The following is a 22,732-nucleotide window of genomic DNA, read 5'->3' as shown; positions in this document are numbered from 1 at the left end:
CCCACACTGGGCAGGCAGTTTCCCCACCCCCAGCCCACCCCCTGGCTGGTAGGCTTTGGAGGGGTCAGGAAGTGCCTTTTTTTTTTTAAATGTCCCTCCCTCTGAGCCTCCCACATAAGCTGGACAGATCCCTAGAGCCCCAGAAGCCAAGTGGGGATAGTGAGAACAACTAAAGGTTTCTTTCCCCCTCTTCTCCCCCCACCCCCAGCGCCAGGTTGGTGCTGCCCCATTCTCAGAGGAGGAGGGGGGGGAGAGAAAGGTGGGGAGTGGAGGGGGAGAGAGAGACAGGCGCTCTCCAAGGTCCTGGGCTCAGTCTGGAGAAAGGATCCGAATTCTTCCCCTCTCCCCCTCCCCCCCACCTCCCTTCCCGCTGCTCCTGCCCGCCTGCATGGCCCCGGAGTCAAGCAGGGCTGCCAGCTACCACCCACCTGTAGTGGTAAACGGGGCGGCCCGAGCTCGCCCCCACACTGGGGCAGGGGGCCAACCTTATCGCCTACAGAGACCACTGAGAGTGAGCTGGGGATTGGGGCTGGGGCCAGGGCAGCTGCAGCCACACTCTCCGGGGGTGCTCCCTGGTTTCCTCCTCCCTGTTCTCAGCCCCCCATTGAGCCACTGGACCGGAAAAAGTCCAATCCTGCCTCCTTCCCCTTCCCCACCACAAGGGAGGGCCCATTTACCTGGGAGGAGTTGAGAAAGCCATCAGTTGTTCAATCGCGACTCTTTGTGACCCCCATCTGGGGTTTTCTTGGCAAAGAGCTGGAGTGGTTTGCCCTTTCCTTCTCCAACTCATTTAACAGATGAGGAAACTGAGGTAAATGGGCTTAAATGAAGATCCATCTCCATGAGTTCAAATCTGACTAAGCTCATATAATCTTAGAGGGCAAACTAATCCAACTCCTTTTTTATAGCAGAAAAAAAAGTGAAATTGGGAAATGATCAGGATTTACTCAGCTCTTAGGTATTGAAATATCCTGTGAATAAATTTGAAAGGGATCCTGAAGAGATCTCCTCTGATTCTCTCAAGGAGGAAATGAGACCCCAAAGGGCAGGATCCATTTGCCAGATGTCATATTGAAATTTGTGGCAGAGACAGGAAATTGATTCCAGGAACCAGCCCCTACTTTGTCTCATTCACACAAAAAGCATTTGTCCCAGGGCTTGAAACTTCCTAAGCCTCAGGCAGAGGCATTCCACTTGCAGCCTTGGGCCTGAAGACCACCATTCGGAGAAAGAAGGGGTGAAGATAGCTGGCTTTCTCTATAGGAAGGGAAAAGCCTACCTGGAGAGAGCTGAGATGCTTACACTCACCCTTTTGGAAATCTCAGCATTAAGAGTCAATTCTCTCATGGATCCAAAAATCTTTCAACAAAATGCAGAGACACTTGAAGATCCCAACACTTTTCTGTGGATCCACGATAGGAGAGACTAGAGGTAGGATACACTCAAGATGGAGTCAACCAGTCTCAAGATTGCTTCTTGTGTAATGGGGAAACCTTGACATTTGGGACCCAAAGTAATTGATTCTTGGAAAACTAACTTGGACAGACTTCTTGTGAGACAGGGTCACTCACCTGTTTCAGGGTGTGATGGTGATTATGACACTATTTACAATCACCACCTATTCCATAGAGCAGACTTAGTCAGGCTTTCTAACAAGCAGATAGGGACTAAACTGATGGACATCCACCTCAACAAATGCTGAGCAAAGAACAGACTGGCCATCAGTTCTGCCAAAACTTTCTGACCCAAATACAGGCTTTGCAAGGGATATTTCCAGTGAAGGAGATAGTCCTTTCTTGGCTGGGACTGCTGCAAAGAATCCTAGGAACTAAACAAAGCTATTCACATTAATGGTCCAAAGTCATTACTGGTCCCTTAGTTTCCAAATTCAACACATTTTTCTCCTTGACCTCTCTGCAGCTTTTAATACTGTCCATCACTCCCTCCTCCTCAATAATCTCTTTTCTCCAGGTTTTTGGGATACTTCTGCTTCTCTGTCTGTCCGCCTCTCTGTTTCTGTCTGTCTATCTGTGTCTCTGTGTTTTTCTGTTTGTCTCTCTCTCTTCTTACCCACCCTCCTTTCTCTCCCCTCCTTGGTTCTCCTCCTCCCTTTCAATGATTCCTTCTCAGTCTCCTTTATTGGAGTCTCCTGCAAATCATGCCTCTAATTTTGTAGTCCCTCAGTGTTCTTCCCTGGGCCGTCTTTTTTTCTCCTTCTATACTGTAAAGTCCGGGTTAGCTCCTTTGAGGCCTCACGATCAGCTGGAGTCAGGATAAGCAAAAGTCCTTGGTCTTTAGGGGGAGAAGTGAAGGAAATGGATGAAACTTCCAGGAGTTTTGCCACTCCCTCCTTGATTCTAGAGTCGAGAATCTCCACCTTTCTCCTCCTTATCCTGCCACCAAGTGAGCTCTGGCAGTCTCTCATTCCACCCTTTAATCTTGCCTACCATTATCTTTACACCAAACATTGAGCCAGCACCAATGGTGAGAAGAGATGCCTTTCTAAACACATGCTAATAGAGTCATTGTCTTATTCTGAATAGGTAATTAGCCTTAAGTGCTCAGTTGTCTGATTCAAGTGCATCTATTCAAAGTTTCAGCCCTCTACATCTCCCACTTTCTTTTGTTTTAGAACACAGGTGGTCACTCCATCCCTGACTTCTCAGGGATGTGAGAACCCCAAAAAGGAGGTGATCACACCCTCCCCCTGACTTCTCAGGAAGGAAGGTGAAAGCACTAAAAAGGAGATGATCAAGCCCCACCCTGATTGAATTAGGATAGTAAGATGTATTTATATGTTGATTCTAGGACTCATTGGGGATGTTGACCCCATTTCTCTTGTCCTTTCATATTGGGAGAAATGAATTTACAGATAGAAACGGACCTGGATTTCTCCGGTCTGAACTCAGATCAGGACTTCTCAGGAAGGGACATGAAAGCACTAAAAAGGAGATGATCACGCCCCCTACCCCCACCCCCAACTTCTCAGGAAGAGAGATGAAAAACACCAAAGGGAAGTGGGGAGTCAAGCCAGATATTGTTAGCGGGTTTCTGGGCTGAAGGGTCTTATTAGAAACAGCATGCACAAACCCATCAGCATGGGAGGTATTACACAAGCACATAACAATAATGCACAGGCTATTAGTAATGACTCTCCTCATAGCCGGTGCAGGCTTGATATGGTATAACAAACATGAATTTTACATGCAAGTAGTGATATAATAAACAATATAAATCAACATGGTATTGTAAAAGATTTCCAGAAGTCCTAGAAGGAGGGTATGTAAACAACAGTCACACATATGCCTTCTTCAGCAGCCAAGAGATAGTCCAAAACTAATCTATTGTCCATTGCTTCACGTGTCAGGGAATCCAGTGATCCCTGCAAGTTTTTGAAATCCTGCAACAGTCTTTTTATGTGTTGGGGAATCCAATGATTCCTGCAGATTTTGAAGTCCTACAACAGTTTTATCATGTCTCAGAGAAGCCAATGATTCCTGAGGGCTTTCAAGTCCTACAACAGTCTTATCATGTCTCAGAGAATCCAATGATTCCTGAGGGTTTTGAAGTCCTACAATTTTTGATATCCATGAGTCAAACGCCATAACTGTCATGCTCTTTCAGTGGTGGGCACAGTCAGCGATGGAACCACCTGATGTTTCTTGGGTCTTCTCTTTCATTTCAAGGGTCTGTCTCTCTCTGATGGACAAGGCAAATACGGCTCCTTGGCACCCATCTGATTCCTTCTCCACCTGTGGAGATACAAGCAAACTCTCTCCCCCAAGCAGTTAGCCCATCTGGTCCCTTCCATTCACCACTTTCTGGGTCTCTCCACATCACCTGGCGATTATCTAAAGATAGTAGAGCTGCTCGCACTGGACACTGCCCTTCCGGTGGGTTATAAAACCTGTCTGCCGGAGCCAGTGCATCTTTGTCAAAAATCAAGGGCTAGATTTAGAAGTTCTCTAGGGTTACCTGTGGCTCCCCCTTTCTTTTGTTTTTGGAGCAGCGTCTTAATGTCTCTGTTTCTCCTCTCTACTATTGCCTGTCCTTGAGGATTAAAAGGTATGCCCATGGTGTGTAAAATCTTATACTGTGCACAAAAGTGTGCAAAATGTTTAGAGGTATATGCAGGTCCATTATCTGTTTTTATTGCTTGTGGCACAGCCATAATTGCAAATGCTTGAATAAGGAACTCAATGACCACTTGGGCTGTCTCTTTTGCTGCTGGTATTGCAAAAATGAATCCTGAAAAGGTGTCTACCACAACATGGCTACACTATACAACTTCACTTGATGATCTCATCAGCTCCCCTGGATTTAATTACATCTTTAATAATCTTTAAATCTACATATCTTGCCCCACCTTTTCAGCTGACCTCTAATCTCATATGACCCAATATTCTGAGACATTGCAAAGTGGATGTCCAGTATTCGTCTCAAACTCAAAAGAACGTCAGGGCTAAAGTTTGTGCTACACAAGCAGAGACTTGAAGAATCTAGAATCGTCTTCAACCACGATGATGGAGAATGAACTATATCATATCATATCATTCATTGAGGAAGGAGAAGTGAAGGTGAACTTGAGACAAATAATCAAAGTCATTCACATTGTAATCAAAATAGGAGATATCTATTCCATTGAAAATGTCTTTACACAGTGAGACAGAACCAAAGCCAGAACAGCCTCCAACTTCCTCTGGGGCTTTCAGTACTACAGGGCCACCCTTTGGCTCTTTCTTATTGACTTAACATCATATCCCAGAGCAATTTTTCTTTTTCTTTTTTTCTGAAGCAATTGGAGTTAAGTGACTTGCCCAGGGTCACAGAGTTAGGAAGTGTCTGAGATCACATTTGAACTCAGGTCCTGCTGAATTCAGGGCTGGTGCTCTATCCACTGCGCCACCTAGCTGCCCCCAGAGGCAAATTTTCTAAACATTTTCCATTAACCTCCGAGTCCTTAATAAGCTATGGCTCCATTTGTCTGAATTGAGACAGCGTTGGCCCAGTAGAGTGAAGACTAAAAGTCCTCACCCGGGCTTGGCTTGGTGACTTGCCTGTAATTCCCACCCGCAGGAAAGCTGAGGCTCACTGATGTCTCCAGTTCAGTGGGTCGTGTCCACTGAGTGTCCACACTACGTTTGGCAGAGCATAAGGAAGAGGCAAGCTGAGCCAGGCTGAAACTGCAGCGAAGCTCTGGCACCGATTATTTAGCAGCCTCTGCCTTTCCAGGCTGGATAAGGTAGGAAGACCCAGCTTTTTTAAAAAAAGAGGCAGCTACTTCAAGGATTTCTCCCCTCTCCTCTTCTTTCACCTCTACCTGTTACATTAGAATATCTTCCCTGGACAGCCTTGCAGAATAGAGAAGAAGAACATTTATCTTTGGAGTCAGTGGATCTGGATTCAAATCTTGCCTTTCACTTTTACCAACTAACTGGACAAATTAACCTCCTTGGTTTCTCGATTATTGATCTCTAAAATCAAGGGGCTGGACTAGATTTGGCAGCTAGGTAGACCGATGAGTAAAGTCTTAGATTTGGGGTTAAGAAGACCTGTGTTTGAATTCTGAAGCAGAATTAGCGGTGTGAGCTTCTACCTCAGTTTTCTGGTCTACAAAATGGGGATAATAACAGCACCTAAGTCACAGCGTTGTTTTGAGGATCAAATATGATCATGTATGTAAAGTGCTTTGTGTACCTTCAAGTACTATATCAATGTTGGCTATTGTTATTGCTTGATAGGGTTTGAAGTGAACCCTATGGTTGAGTTTTGTTTTTGCAAGATCATACAACTAGTAAGTGTTGAGTATCTGAGGTTGAATTTGAAAGCAGAGCCCCCTGACTTCCATGTTCTATCCACTGCACTACCCAGCTACCTCAAAGCTCATTTTTGACAGACAGAAATTTAAGAATGAGGGACTGTTGATTTCCTTCACAGGCTAAAAGGTACACTATTTCAAAGTCCGATTCTTTTTGTACAGCAAAATAACTGTTTGGACATGTATACGTATATTGTATTTAACTTATACTTTAACATGTATTGGTCAACCTGCCATCTAGGGGCAGGGGTGATGGGAAGGAGGGGAAAAGTTGGAACAAAAGGTTTGGTAATTGTCAATGCTGAAAAATTGCCCATGCATATATCTTGTAAATAAAAAGCTATAATAATAAATAAATAAAGACAAAATTAAAAAAAAAAGAAAGAAAGAGGGACTGCCTGAACATCTACTGTGGTAGGGAGCAGAACAGTATTAGAAACCCCAGAATCCCTGGGGACTATGAAATCAGTCAAACTGCTGTCTCATATGAATCTGGTCATGTGAGAAGGGCTCTTGTCCTCCTGGCATCATAACTAATTCAAGCCCTGTTAGGGAACCTCTATCCAGTGGATGACCATCTGAGAAGTCATTGGGAGCTCCATCAGATTTACCAAGACAAGTCGATAGAATCTTCTCAAATATAAGACTGAGGAAAAAAATCCACCAACAGCCAAAAAATTGAGGTGCGATCTTACCACCTAAGGAACGATGTTACCTGATTTATGCTTCCTAAGAAACTCTTTAAGAATCTATCTAAGGTCCTGGTTTGAAAAATTTTCTCCTGATGATAAGAGAAAAACTGGTGAATAAAGTAACACTTCAAAGAACAGACCAGAAATTGCTATAACTGCTTTGGAGCAGGACCTATGACTATATTTTTCCTGACTGAGAAAACAGTTTCCAGTGCCTTTGTGGCCAGCGACCATTAGTCATGGGGTACCCACTGTTGATGGAACATGGCCCCAGCTGCCAAACAAAACCCAAAAGACTAATTTAATCGTGTGGCCCAGAGTACGGTATTTCTGGTGGTGGAAGTAGCTTCCACCCACAAAAGTTGTCCCTTCTCCACTGTGTGGGCATTTGGGAATCAATGGTGTTTTGCTACCTCCAGCTTTACTAATAGACAAGTAACATATTTAATAAAAAAAAAGACAAAATTGGGGTATATGTAGCCATAATCTCTTCACATTAACATCCCACCTCCTATATATTTATAATATTCTATTTTTTTATAGTCTCATCTGTGACCTAAGGTCCCCCAAAGAACTCTGGGCTTACACCCAACTTTGTTTTACTCTAGGGGCCTTGTCCCCTAATAGCACACTTTCTCTCTTTGGCTATTACCCCTTTTAAGAAAATGGCAAAATATAGGGGTGAGGTGGGGGTGGGGGAAAAGAGGGGTAGGGTTAGGATAGAGGAAGAGAGGAAGGGAAAAAGCAAGGGCGGGAATGAGGGAGAGAGCAAGAGAGGGAGCTAGGGAGTGAGGGAGGGAACGAGGGAGAACGCGAGGTCGAGATGAAGAAAGGGAGGGAGAGAGACAGAGGGAAGGAGGGAAAGAGAGAAGGGGGAGTGAGAGAGTCAGAAAGAGGAAAGAGAGGGGGTGAGGGGGAGAGAACGAGATGGAGAGAGGAGGAAAGGCAGAGAGGGGGAGAGGATGAGAGAGAGGGAGCGAAGGAGGGAGCAAGGGAGAGAGAAAAGGAGGGAGGGAGAGGGGGATTGAGGGAGAGAGAAAGGTAGGGAGGGAGCAAGGAAGAGGAAGCGAGCGGAAGTGCGCGGGGAAGTGAGGGGAAGCGTGTGGGGGAGATAGGAAGGGAGGTAGGGAACCAGAGAGGGAGCGAGGAAGAGAGTGAGGCAGAGAGCAAGGGAGAGAACGAGGGAGGGACCGAGGGAGGGAGCAAGTGGGAGCAAGGGAGGAAGGAAGGGAGAGATAGACGGAGGGAGGGATAGAGGAAGAGAGGAATGGAAAAAGCAAGGGAGGGAATGAGGGAGAGAGCAAGGGAAGGAGCAAGGGAGCGAGGGAGGGAACGAGGGAGAACGTGAGGTAGAGATGAAGGAAGGGAAGGAGAGAGACAGAGGGAGGGAGGGAGGGAGAGAGGGGGGAGCGAGAGAGGCAGAAAGAGGAGAGAGAGGGAGGTAGGGAACGAGAGAGGGAGAGCAAGGGAAAAAGCAAAAGAGGGAGCGAGAGAGGGAGGGAGGGAGGGAGGAAGGAAGGGAGGGGGCGAGGGTGAGAGAACGAGAGGAGAGAGGAGGAAAGGGGGAGAGGGCGAGAGAGAGGTAGGGAGGGAGCAAAAAGGGTAGAGTGCAGGCAAGCCAGCGGAAGAACCCCAATGTTGAAAATATTGTCCATGCATATGTTTTGAAAAGAAAAAAGCTTTAATTAAAAAAAAAAGGAAAATGGCTAAAATAAAACTTAGGTACAGCTAAAGTCTGAGTTTCCACTGAAGTGGGTAGCAGGATCCCCAGCTCCACCATAAAACTATCAGTGAACCATAGGAGCAGAAGGGATGGGGCAATCTTTATGTCCCTCTTACATAAATGCTCCAGATGTGAAGGACTCCATCATGAACAACTATAGAAACATGAATCACTGAAATAGTCTGAGCAACTCAGACATTTTATGGAGGATGGACAAGGTCCACATCTCTGGTCACTCATGGCACGAGTTTTACCCTTCAGTTATCTCACTCTCTGATGGACTCCACTGCTAAAGAAGCCTTCTTTCTTTATGAGGTCCAGTGTCCTGTGCTTTGAATTCAGAAACTCTCAAATCTGGAAAATCTTGATTTACGCCGATGGTCTATTCTGTGCTCAAAAAAAGGAAATAGAAATGGATGCATGGAGTTCCTCCTCAGTCAACTTGAACAAGTTAGCTGTTTCTAAGGAATTAAATTGTTATAGAAGGAGGAGTGCTGATTTAGAGGGAGGGAGACCTGAATTCAAATCCAGTCTCAGACCTTTGCTAGTTATGTGACCCTGGCAAATCATTTAACTTTTCTGTGCCTCAATTTTCTCATCTACAAAATGGGTATAAGACTAGCACCCACCTCAGCGTTGTTCTGAGGCTCAAATAAGGAACTATGTGGAAAGTGCTTTGTACACCACAAAGAGCCATAGATTTGGTGATTATTATGAACTTTCCTGGGTTTCTCCTACAAGTTACCACTGTTTCTGGGGGCAAGCAAGGGAAAGAATTTTTCTTCCTCCCATTACACCCCAGGCTGGGAATATGAGGGAGAAAATATGCAAAACAAAGGGAGGGGAGTAAGCTACTTCATAATTTGCTCTTACAGATGCTGGGAGATCTTTGGTAATGATTTACATATGTCCTTAATTGTGAACAGAAGCTAATGGAGGGAGGAAGAAGGTTTAATTTTGCAGAGGAGACTTTGTCCTAGGGGTAGAACTAAACTAGGAAGAGTCATATAATTTACTTTTTACATTTTGGATAAAATTCCCCAAACTGGCTCTGAGATTTTCCTTCTGATCTTCAAGCCAAGATGATTTAAGATGCTATTTTGCTGTCTGAGACAAAGCTGAACTCTTGGTTCCGGGGGGAGGGGGAAGTCGCTCATTTACTCATCCTCCTTGTCTCAAATATGATCAGTCTATTTCAGAGAGAACTCCAGAACTACAGGTGCCCACTGGGCAGAAATCCCCTAGGCCGGCGGGGAGGGGAGGGAGGTGGTGTATCTGCTCCTGACTGGCAATGTCCACTCTACACACAAGAAGAAAGAGTACTCTTTTTCCTTTCCCTTCAACTTCACTTCCAGCTAGGTATGACAGTTACATGATTAATTATTTATGATCCAAAGCTGCATTATCCAGGTTGGGATTTGGAAATTATGGAATATTGTGAGCAAACTGGCTTCTTTTTGTTTTTAGTCATTTTTTTCCCCCAAGTCTTAAAAGGAGGGAAAAGAGACATTCCAATAGCTTCTGTCATAAAATATTTCGATGAGTTAAGTGTAAATGAATCAGAGACATAAGGATTAAATTTCTCTTCGAATAAAAACAGGCTTCAAAATTAAAGGGAGAGGTGGGAGGACTGTTGGCAGAAATGTAACTTGTTTTTCGCCAAAATGAGACTGGGGGTGTTATTAATTTGTGCTGTTTAATAAACCCAAGATGTAAATGGACTCTCCCTTCCCTTTGGGGGTTTAAAACAGGCTTTCTTCAAGGACGGGACTGTGTTATTCCTCAGTCTTTGACACATGTTGCATTCGTTGCTGCCAAAAAGCAGTTTCTGTTAATCAGCAGATTGGTGACTTGCTTCCAGAGGAGAATTGGACATTCTTAATTAGTTGAAAAATTTCTACTGAAGCTGTGTTTCTAGTAAGTGACATTTGTGAGATGAACATGACTGTCTAGTCAACTTCCCAGCCATTCACTTCCACCTCCTCATAATTCATAAAGAAGGGACTTTTCAAAAATCTGGGATTGTCCCTGGATGGAAGTAGGGGAGGAGAACAGGAGTGGAAACTAAAGGTAATGATGTTTTTTCATATTATCATCACACGATGGAAGTCTACTGAGGTTCGGTGGGGTGGGGTGGTCTGAATCTGTAGTGCTAGAACTTGTGGAGATGAAATCATAGATCCTTGAGTTCATGAAGTAATATTATAGATGAGTCAATCTTAGCTGGCCCAGGAGCTAGGATATCCCTATAGAGGAGTGTTGGACCAAATGCACAAACTCCCTCGAGCAGAGATAAAATTAATTTAAAAGAAACACCCAGTGCAATTTGAAAGGGTAAAATGGTCAGGATTTAGTTAAGTATCAGAACAGGTTTAGGGACAATTCCACTCTATTTGCTTTAAAGATGATGGATTAACTTCCTGTTGTACACATATATACAAACACAAAAACACACACACACACACACACACACACACACACACACACACACACACAAATAATGACCATAATATAAATGGAAAGAATAAAGGGAAAAAACCATGAAGTCAAACCCTGTATAATTATAATGATTAAGTTTGGCCTGGGGGAAAAAATGAAGAAATGAACCCTGTCTATTTTTTTTTTTGGCAGAGGTGGGGGACAGTAGGCAGAGAACCTTAAATATATTGTCAGACACAGGGTGTTGTTGGAATGTTTTTTTCCACTTTCTTTTTCTTCCCTCTTTTATTTAATTTATTGTTATAAGAGATGACTTACTGAATAGGAGAAAAAATACAGAATGTTGGTGATACAAAACCAAAAGATATCTAAAAAATTTTTTTAAACTTCTGCTTCAAGTCCTTATTTCCCCATTCCCCCTAAATTTTTCCTGCTGTAATCATAATACATGCAACATGAGAAAGAGCAATTTTTTTTGAAATACAATGCTGAATAAAAAGGTAAAACTAAACAGCAAATATTCTTCTCCCCACTTCTAGCTACTTTTCTAAATCCCCAGCCTCTTGATAGATTCTCATGCTGAATGCCCATGGACAGCATCCTGGCAAAAGCAGTTCAGGATTCTCTCTCTAACAGGTGAGCCCCTCTGGTCCCAAAGTACTCTGGTACTATAATAGTCCTTTAAGAAGAGGTCTCCAGGTCAATACTTGGATGATGCATTATCTCATGCTATGGGTAATTTGTCTAAGAGTTCAGATCTCAAGCCATTCGTACCTCCTCACATTATCTACTCATAACAGTGCTAGAAATCTTCCATTAGTCTTTTTATTTTTAGCATTTCTTCAACATTCACCATTCCTTTTTTTTTTTTTTTTAAACATACCAATACAGCTCTGGTACCAAAACAAGGTTTGGACCACCAGCTACTCCCATTCCTAAGTCTTTTTTCAGGGACCGTCTGCTACCATACTTTTCCCAAATGAGATCCTCTTGGCCACTTTTTGCAAACAAGTCAGGTAAGGGACTTGAAGCAATTTTGCTCCCACTTTGTCCTTTGGGGTTGCCTGCAGTAGCAATCCTTTAGAGAGGGCAATATTTCAGGATCTATGGCTGTTGAGCATCAGTGGAAATCTACTTGTGTCCAAAGAATGGGGTTGTGTGTCAGGGATGAGCAAGGAAATCCCAAGGGAGGGTCTGGAGAACTTACCTCTTAAATAGGAAATTCCTCTTCCATTTAGACTGTGAACAAGGTGTCTCCGGCTCTGTCTGCTATCTAGGTCATAACCCAGCTAACGCTAGAGAGGCTCACTGCCCGTATACCAGTATGGTAAAGAGCATAGCTTTGAAGCCAGAGGATCTTGATCCTGACCTACTTCTGCTGCTTGCTACTTGCGGAACCATGAACGCATCGCTCACCTCCCCCGGACTCTGTTTCCTCCTCAGGACAGTGAGTGAGATGACCTTTTCAACTCTACATCAATGATCAATACATATTGGCTATTAATTGACCGTGGTGACCCATGAAACAAATGGTGATTCAAAATGGCGCTGGGGTTGGGTGGCCTTTTCCCCCTTAAAGTCTGCTGTGAGAGTAAGAAAGGGGAGGGGACATAAATGCTGATGATGCAGCCTTCTCACACTGGAAACTGCCTTGACCTTCCCTAAGTAATTCTTCCCCCAGACTCTCCATTTTAAGAAAAGACACACACTCGGACCCAGGACATTGATGTTTACTTCTCCATTCATTTTGGGGCTCTAGTCTAAATTCTTTTGGACTTCTTTCTTCACCATTCCTTCTCTCTCTGGAAATTCCTCAATCTATGTGGCCCCTTTCTCTGATTGGCTGGTTCTTTCCATGAACTCCATTTTAAGGAAGGGACTCCACAGCATCCAAGTTCACCCATTTCTCTGGTTCCTGCCCCGGACCTCTCCAGGATTCTTTTCCCCACCATGTCCCTTTCCAGTTGCCCTCTGGGTGTTATCCTCCCCCATTAGAATGTAAACTCCTTGAGGTCAGGGACCATCTTTCTTTCCCCTATATTTGTTTTCCTAGTATTTGCCTCAGTACCTCTTACATGGTAAGTGCTTAATAAAATCTTGCCCTTGCCTTATTGAGCACCATACTGTTTTAGATGGTCTGTCATGCATTGGGGCAGATGGAGCAGCCTCCTTCCTTGTCTTGTGCTTCGGCATCTCCTCTGGACCATGACTCATGGGTCAGGAGCACGCGGGCGGCTGGAGACCAGGATATGGAGGAGGAATGAGTCACTACACTTTGACTGTGGTCAAATGAAGGTGATTGGACTCAAGAGTCTCTCAGCTTCAAAGTCCATGAACTGTGATCTTCAGTAGCAGGTGGTGCAGTGAATAGTGCAATAGGGCTGGAGATAGAAAGACTTCAGTTTAAATCTGGCCTCAGTCTCCCTATCTGCAAAATATGAGCTGGAGAAGGAAATGTTAAACCACTGTAGTATCTTTGCCAAGGAAACCCTGAAATCTCACAGAGAGCTGCACATGACTGAACGGCAACAACAAAATTCCAGAGATCCAAGAAAAGGTCAGGTTATGGTGACTACTGAATTGCTCTGAAGTTGTTTATTTTGTGTTTCAGACAAAGCATGCTTGGATAGCTCTCCTCCGGGAGATCTCTGGGTATGTTTGACCTCATTAAATGCTATCTCTCCATGTCCCCATTCCTTGAGCAGCTTGGTGTTTTGAGCACAGGGGTGGCTAAGGAGCATTGGCAGGGGCAGCTTTGGACCATAATATGGATGTAGGGATCTGAGATCCAGTCTCTTATTTACAGATGAAGAAACTGAGACTTGGAGAGAAAAAATATTGTGAAAGAGTATATTCTAAGTCCCTTATCCATTTTCAGGGGTACTAGTAGGAACTAGTAAAACAGAACACTTTAGATGCAGCCCTCTCTTTCAGAATGTATTTTTTGATACCCTGTATTTCAAAACCCGTCATTTCCAAGAATCACTTATTATCTTGGATGGAGCATCATAAGTAGGCAACACGTCCACAAGCATTTATTAAACACTTGCTATGTGCCTGGCACTGAGCTAAATGCTAGAAAAGAATACAAAAACAGGCAGAAGTTCCTGCCTTCAAGGAGCTTATGTTCATTCTAATGGGGAAAGACCTTACACAAAAGGCAGCTGAAAAAGGCAGGGGTGCTATTGTAATATTTCCATTAATCATTAGTCTTGGAGGAGAAATCATTTGGAATAAAAGTGTTGAAAAGGGGGTATAGTAGAATAAGTTCAGAGAACCAGGAGTGGGAAATGGAGAGCAATATTCTACAACCCATTTGTAAGGAGATTTAAAGGAACACTGAGTAGGATGGATCCCTTTACCCAAATATCATCTCAACTGCCTTTAATTTCACCATTAAAGATGCACTCCTTTGGATTTTAAAGGATGTTAAAATGAGCATATCTCAAAGAATTTTACATCACAGGATAATAGAGCTAGAGCTAGAAGAGACCTTAAAGGCTTTCTAGTAGAACCTATTCTTTTGATTTTATTTTAGAAAACAGGGCTCCCCATCTCAAACGGGTTGGAAACATAGCAGCCACTCATTCCTGAACCCAATTCCTCTAAAACTCAGCAAAGAAACTTTGAGCGGATCCATTTATGACCTGAGCCTGTTGGGTCCCCCCTACCACAGCCCTGGGGACTCACCATATTGATGGTGGATTGAATGCCAATACATTATTCCCTTTATCTCTATAGTAGCTCAGAACTTCTGAGCTCAGGAGATGGACTATACTCAACCTCATCACCGATGGGTTTTTTTTCTCTTTTTTTTGGCAAAGAAGGTTGGGGTTAAGTGATTTGCAGAGGATCACACAGCTAGTAAGTATCAAATGTTCAAGGTTGGATTTGAATTTAGGAGTTCCTGCTTCCAGACCTGGCGATCTTTCCTCTTCACCATCTAGCCACCCTCACAGGTGGGATTTTAATCTAGCTCCTCTTGACACTAGGCCTGGCAGTCTATCCCATGTGCTGCCTCTCGAAACCATTATAAATGAGCAGATTATGGAGATGAGTCGGTGGACAGTTGAGACAAAGACCCTTCGGGAATTCCACAAAGAACAGATATATAAAGGGTGTGTGTGTGTGTGTGTGTGTGTGTGTGTGTGTGTGTGTTGGGAAGGAGATAGGGAAGAAGAGAAGGAGAAAGAAGGGCACTGAAAAAGGAGGTGGATTAAAGCCAAGGAAAGTCTATTTCAGAATTTTGCCTCGGGCTGGCCCTGATGTTGGATTCCATTCTGCTAAATATTAAACAGAGGCTGAGGTAGAAGACCTGGGGAGCTCCTTCTGTTTTTATTTATTTAAAGCACGCACATCTTGTACACTTCATGGGTATGAATTAAAAAAAAAAAACAAGGTACAAACTTTTGGATACAAGTCAAAAATAACAATCTAATATTTAAGTGATGAGGTCCTAAATAGTGTGTTGAACAGAGAGAAATGGAAGAATTGATCCTTATGACAAGCAGGTAGAAGGCACTGATAGACATTAATTTAGTTCCATGGTCCCACCCTCTGAGGAAGTCATCTAGTCAGAAGTCCAAGTTATATCAAACTCCTAAGGTCCACCCTCTGTAGGTAGGGATCATGGGAAGTCTCACCTTGTCAGGTCTGTCAGAAATCCCAGTCATGTCCCTGAGGTTAAACTCTCCCTACAAATTTACTTGTGGCCCATCCCACGGACACTACCCTCTTTGGATCATGGCATTCTGCTTGGTGGGATTTTTCCCTTCCCTATGCCACGTGCTATCTCCCCTAACTCCACTATCCTTCTCAACCCCATTTCTCCTTCTTATAGCTAATTCTTTTGGGGTGCTAAATCCCTTTCCAGGATTGGGCCTGCCAGCTAAGGACATGCCGCAATCTCATGGGATACTCCTTTTCTACTGGGTAATTGTGAGTTCCACTGAAGAACTTGTCTTTCATAGGCTCTCCCACTCTATTTCATGTTTCCCATTCCTAGTATCGATTTTACCTCTTCATTTTGTCTATAACCCATTTTCCTAAATAAATTTACCTTTTGCCAGAGAGGATGGTCATTGGGAAATCTTCACATGACCAAACCCCAACATTTGGTGCCTATCATCATCTGGTGTCTACATCAGCCACATCATAAGATCATCTTAGAAAGATGGGTAACTGGCTCAGTGAAGTCCAAACCAAGAGTACAATCTGTTTTTCAATAAACCATATGAATAATTAGGCCAGAGTGCCTAGAGCTTTGACCCAGAGTGCAAAATTTAGAGTAGTATCAGCTTTACTTCAGCAGCATAGAAACTGTTTAGTTCCTGGTTAGGTGCTACCTGAGCTTAATTCCCGAGTTAACAATAACTAAAATAGGAAGTTATTAGAGACCATCTTCCTCTGCTAGCTGAGCTCCTTCCCAATCTAGTATCCTCCTGTTCCTTGGGATCATCCCATCTTGTTTTCCTGGAACTGCGTGATTTCACCAATGCCCAGCTGAATAGAGAATATATTTTATGCTGCCTGCTTCGGTTGCAAAAATTGCCAGTCATGACTCTATGATAACCCATGATCCTATTGTGCGGGGAGGCTGATATTCCAGAGATAAAACAATTCCTTTCTGTAAAAAGAAAAAAAACCTGCCTCCTTTCCCAGGGTGCCTGGAATCAGAAGTAGCATGTCCATTTATTAGGTTCTGGCCACGTTCCAGATGCTATACAGAACACTTTGAGACTGGCAGGTCCACAGTCTTGACATTTCTGCTCAGTAAAGCAAAGACATTATAGCTGATGTATTTATTGTTTGGCAGCAAGACCATTTTTCCCCATGCTGCTGACCAGTTCTGGGATCGTAACAGCTGCTTCATTATGGAGTGCTTGAAAGGGTGCAAAGGGAATTACCTACATTATTTCATTTTGTTCTGCTTCCTCATCCAAGCAAACACATGTCCCTGGTCTCTCAAACACAATTCTAGCTAAATTAAAAATCCTGGCGGGTCAACTTGGCTAAGAGCCTTCCTGGGACCAGCTCACCTAAACACACTAAGGCTCGCCACCTAGTGGCCAGGTGATGAATTTCTCCAGCCGCAACAACTGAGGAAAAAGATTTATATCCTCCCTGAAGATCTACATACATAATCTCATTGACTTTCCCAGAAACCCTGGAAGAGCCATTAAAATTACCTTCATTATTCCCAATCCCTCTATTTTTGTCCTCTTGCATTTCTGATTTCCTTCACAGGTTTATTGTACGCTATTTCAAAGTCCGATTCTTTTTGTACAGCAAAATAACGGTTTGGACATGTATACTTATATTGTATTTAATTTACACTTTAACATGTTTAACATGTATTGGTCAACCTGCCATCAGGGGGAGGGGATAGGAGGAAGGAGGGGAAAAATTGGAACAAAAAGTTTGGCAATTGTCAATGCTGTAAAATTACCCATGGATATAACTTCTAAATAAAAAGCTATTTAAAAAAAAAAAAAAGGTGAAAAAAAAGAAAAAGAAATTAAACAAAAGAAAAAAATTACCTTCATTTTATAAGTGAGAGCCCTGGGATTAAAGGGACTTGCCCATAGTCACACAGCTAAGAAATTTGAGAAACAAGATTGAAAGTCTGGTCCTCCTTGTTTCTGAAATAAGTTGGGTTTTTTTTGTTTTTTTACCTACAGTCTCATTTAGGATTAGGGGTCAGTGAAAAATAGGGGAGCCCAGGCTGCTGTTAGGTTGTGCCTTAGGCTGTTGCTGGGGAGCCCAGTGTTTTGGAAGAAAGCAGGGCAAGATTGCCTGGGGAGTCCCTTTAGGGGAAGAACAAGGTATCCCTGGGGAGTCTGGTTACCTGGCTGTTTTCCTCTGGGTGTCTACATTTGTGTTCTTCTGTTTGATGTATGTCCCTGGGAAAGCTCTGGCTTGTATCCTGAATTGCTGAAAGTTTTAGATACACTTATACCAAAGGACTGGGCAGCAATGATGCTGGGTCATAAGTTAGTGACAGCCATATCTTCAGTAAGCCAGAAGGCAGCATGGTGTCTTGGGAAGAAGAGGGAATCTGGAGTCAAAGGAATTAAGTCTAGATCCTGATTCTGTTGCTAGGCAGACTGGATGTCGATAAGGAACTAGGCCAGGGTGAACAGGACTTTATCCCAGGGTGCTGAAATTATTATGCTTACTATCTTGTATTTATTATTTATTTACTTACTATTTATTTTTATACATATATATAATTTATATATTTACTATCTTATAACATTAAGCTATTTCTTCATCTCTTTAGGACTCAGTTTCTTTTTCTATAAAATGAAAAGAATAAGACTAGATGATCCTAGAATGCCTTTCAGCTCCAAACTTTAAGATTCTATATAACCTAAAGAGGCCTTCTGTGTTAAAGAGTATTTCTGTTAAGGATCTAGATTTATATCGGAAGTCCCTAAGTCTGAATATAATCTGTATTAGGTCAGAGACTCAGATCATAAGGAATTGCATATTAATAATAACAAATAATAATAGCAATGAAAATACATGAGCAGCAATTATAATAATAGCAAAATTATTCATCTAGAGAACAGCCATTCCATTTTACATATTAAGTTTAGTGATTTGCTCAAGACCATAGCATCCATCTAAGAAGCAGGATTTGAATCCAGATCTTCATACCCTAGAACCAGGATACTTTCCACTGTATTATACTACTTTCTAAAACTCTAAGGAGATGGAATTTTTTGACTGAGGGCAGGCTATCAATGAAGTACCCCAATTTTCATGACCCTGTATGGAATTTTCTTGGCAAAGATAAAGGAGTGATTGGCCATTTCTTTGTCCAGTGGATTAAGGTGATCAGAGATGGCATGACTTGCCCAGGCTCACACAGCTAGTGAGTGACTGAAGGCACATTTGAACTTGGGACTTTCTGACTCCAGGTCTGGTGTACCAACCACTGAGCCACCTCCTCTGCCTCCATTAACATTTTATTCCACTGTAATACTAGTTATAAGCTAAATTACTAAATCTTGCTAATGTTCTTCAAATGTCATGTTTTAAGTGCTTCCTTTTGGTGTGTAAAAATAAACCTGCTCTATTCCTCTTCTAAAAGATTTCCTAGAGTTGTTAGCCATAATTAGTTCTAGTTGAAAAACTACTGAACAACAACAATCCCAAGAACTTAATAGGAGATTTATAAGCTGATATCTGTAAGAATAGGGGGCCTAATTCCCTTAATTATTGATGAGACTTCATCAGGATTGAAGCTTGTTAAACTCCCTAAAATTAGGGAGTAGTAAAGTACACTACTCCCTTGGACTCAGTTATTGCTTTCTCTACATTAGATATTAATAATAATATTCTTCAAGCCTATTATATAGTCTTACTAAGTAGTTATTAAGCACTAGTTTGGTGCTCACAATGTCTTAATTGACTATGTCTTGTAAAATGGTACCTTTGAACCCATTTATATAGGTTCTATAAGCCCTGATGCTGTAAGGATTGTGAAGAGTGACTTGTTTGCTCCTCAAGAATCAGATTTTGTAAAAGAAAGTGAATTACTTTAACTCAATACTTAATAACTCAAAAAGCTCGGGTTCAAATACTAGCTCTTAGTTTGCAGACTTTGGCAAGTCATAGATTATTTGGACTTGGGTCTCTAAATCTGAGTAAAGAGCAGTTCAGAGCCTAAAGGGCCTGTTGCTGTTGTTGTGCATAAAGTAAAAGCACGAATTTAGATCAAGAGGCTGATGTGCCAGTTGACATCTTATAGAGACCCAATGTATTTTATTTGTTCTTACTTTTATCTCTCCTTTAAATTTCATAAAGGATCTGAAAAATCTACAAGGAAGGGAGGAATTTTTTAAATAGCTTTTTATTTACAAGTTATATGCATGGGTAATTTTACAGCATTGACAATCGCCAAACCTTTTGTTCCAATTTTTCCTCTCTTTCGCCCCACCCCCTCCCCCAGATGGCAGGATGACCAGGAGATGTTAAATATATTAAAGTATAAATTAGATACACAATAAGTATACATGACCAAACTTTTATTTTGCTGTATAAAAAGAATCGGACTCTGAAATATTGTACAATTAGTCTGTGAAAGAAATCCAAAATGCAGGTGGGCAAAAATATAGGGATTGGGAATTCAATGTAATGGTTTTTAGTCATCTCCCAGAGTTCTTTCTCTGGGTGTAGCTGGTTCAGTTCATTACTGTTCCATTGGACCTGATTTGGTTCATCTCATTGCTGAGGATGGCCAGGTCCATCAGAATTGATCATCATATAGTATTGTTGTTGAAGTATATAATGATCTCCTGGCCCTGCTCATTTCACTCAGCATCAGTTGGTGTAAGTCTCTCCAGGCCTTTCTGAAATCATCCTGCTGGTCATTTCTTACCGAACAATAATATTCCATAATATTCATATACCACAATTTATTCATCCATTCCCCAACTGATGGGCATTCACTCAGTTTCCAGTTTCTGGCCACTACAAAGAGGGCTGCCACAAACATTCGTGCACATACAGGTCCCTTTCAAAGGGAGGAATTTTTAAAATCCATTTCTTAAGACCAAGATTGACCCATTGCCATATATTGAAAGACAGCCCTTGAAATTATTTTGAAGGGATCAGAAATAAAAGAGTAAGTAATTACAAGGACTTCCTAACCCTAAGTCCTATCCTGGAACAGAAACCCCAATACCAATGAGCAGGAGGAAAGATCTTCAAAGACAGACAAAGCACCTTTAAGTCCTACTTTGATAACTGGAAGATCTGTGTAGCAAAAAAAGTCCCTCTGCAGACTCTGGTTTTGTTTATTCACAGATCCCTCTACTTCGGAAAAGAAAACAGCTAATGTTATTTACCTTTTCCATTAACTGAATGTGTGAACCATGGGCTCTGGTCAGACATTCTCCAAATGTGTGTCTCTGTGTATGTATGCTCTTCCCACTGATTATGTGTGTATCTGTGGGACATTGTATCCCCATTTATAAAGGAGTCTCATATTGTTACTTTTCTTACTCTGCTCTTTCATTAAACACTTTTGCTTTGAGCAAATTGTTTCCTCTGTCTGACTAATAGGAGTAAACATAATGATGGGGGCTAATAAGTTACAGTTTTAAGTTTACATGGACCCACAAAGTATCTTGAATATGGTGCCTCTTTTGAGTCCAAGTGAAAGTGATGGTATCCCTAGTGTTACTTGGGGAGGTTGAATTAGATCATCTCTAATTCTCTATTAGCCTCAAACTTGAGAAGTCACTAAAATGTTCTTCATGCTGGGTTTTCTTTAACATAAAAGTTCTTTCGCCATCACAATCAATAAGCCAAGATGTGCAGCCAAGGGAATACATTCAACCTCATACCAAATGGTGCTCTGTCACAATTCCCTGGAAAATGTTTACTACTTCCTCATTAGGCTTATAGGCCCTGGGTGAACTCAACAGATTGACCATTCAAGTAAAAGACAAACAAGAAGGGATTAACTTCCTGTACAAACTCAGCCAATTAGAATTTTCTAATTCTTAAAATCTGCCCTCACAAATTCTGAATTGTTGTTCTAGCATGAAAGTTTTTAATTTAATTTCTCTATCCTATAAAATATAAATCAATATACTAAGACTTTTAGGCTTTCTATACCAAAGTAGAATAAAACATTTTCTCTGAAGGAAGTAAGATTTGATATGTTTTAAAATCTAATCCTTGATTATGATCATAATATCATAGATTTATTTAGAGCAGAATAGGACTAAGGAGAGGTTTAAATCTAGCCTTTCATTTTATAGATAAGGATACTAAAATCCAGAATGATTTGCCTAAAGTCAGTGTCTGAGCAGAATTGGAATCCAGATCTTCCTGATCCCAAGTTCAATGTTGTCTCTGCTACATCACCACTGCCTCTTCTATGTCTAAATCAAAATTTCACTAGTTAAATTAAATTAAAACTTATAAGACATTGCATATTAAATGTATAAATTGAAATAAGATAAAGAAAACATCAAGTCCATCTAATACAAACTATTTCTTCATAAAGCATTTTGCAAATTTTAAGATGTTATATGAATGTATGCTGCTATAATAATTATCATTAGTTGAAATTTATACAGGGTCTTAAGGTTTCTAACAGCCCTTTTACAAATATTTTTCTCATTTGGTAACCCATGTAACGTGCACACCATAGTTCCTTATGATAAACAAACCTAGCAGTGGCTTGGGGACTAGCTACAATCCTTGGGGTTGAGGGAGATTGGAGGACCCTCCATCACCCAACAGTCCTTTAATCTAGGCCTTTAAACTCCTCATTACACTAGTCTGCTTCCCCTCATATTTCCACTTTTTTAGAATAGACCCTATAAAAACCAAGGAAAAATCCTGCCGTGATATACGGCTCCTAGGAAGATTTCTGTGCTCCATCCACGTCTTCTTTTTCTATCACCCCCGTGACCCCCCTACCATCGCCAAAGTCAACTTATCACACTAATCTTCTAATGGTCTTATTCTCCAGAAATCTGTGCTGTATTAAGAAGTCACCATGAGGCAAAGTACAAAATTCCAAGTTAATCTCTTGACAGAAGATAAGTCAAGGTGTGCAGCTAAGCCAACAGCTTAGTTTTACAGAACATGCCCTCATCCCTCTCCTTGAGACATAAAGGATAAAAACTTCAGTATTCAGACTCTCCAGAGTGTGATCAGAAATGCTATGGTCCACATGAGTTCTGTGGCTCAGCCGAAGATCTGAGCGATGGAGGGTCCTCCAGTCCACCTTAATCCCAAGGATTGTGGCTACTCCTTGGGCCAGTGCTAGGTTTGTCTATAATAAGAAACTAATCATGCCGGTGTCATAGGGTGTGTGAGGAGCAATCCAATACTCAGTCAGTCAGTCCATGAGCATTTATTAAGCTCCTACTATGGAGCTAGGAGGCACAGTGCTAAGTTCTGAGAATATAAAGAAAGATAAGAGATCTGGAGAACTCTCAATGGGATGAGGGAGATAACATGCAAATGATCATAGACAAACAAGCTAGATATAAGATAAATATGAAATAATCAGCAAAGGAAGGGACTAAA

At 41.9% G+C, this 22,732-nt stretch overlaps 1 protein-coding gene across 1 annotated transcript in view; it reads left to right on the top strand.

The window, feature by feature from the left end:
• The first annotated feature begins 388 nt into the window (after positions 1-388).
• LRRC31 (leucine rich repeat containing 31) overlaps positions 389-22,732 on the top strand; it is a 45,887-nt gene continuing 23,543 nt past the window's right edge. The window contains exon 1 of the mRNA XM_012546595.2: positions 389-511. Within this exon, the coding sequence (XP_012402049.1) occupies positions 389-511 (123 nt within the window). The remainder of the gene's footprint in view (positions 512-22,732) is intronic.

The sequence above is a fragment of the Sarcophilus harrisii genome, chromosome 3, assembly GCF_902635505.1.
Source record: "Sarcophilus harrisii chromosome 3, mSarHar1.11, whole genome shotgun sequence".
NCBI classification, from domain to species: domain Eukaryota; kingdom Metazoa; phylum Chordata; class Mammalia; order Dasyuromorphia; family Dasyuridae; genus Sarcophilus; species Sarcophilus harrisii.
Note: the sequence above shows the minus strand (reverse complement) of the source record. Positions and strands in the feature narration are given on the sequence as shown.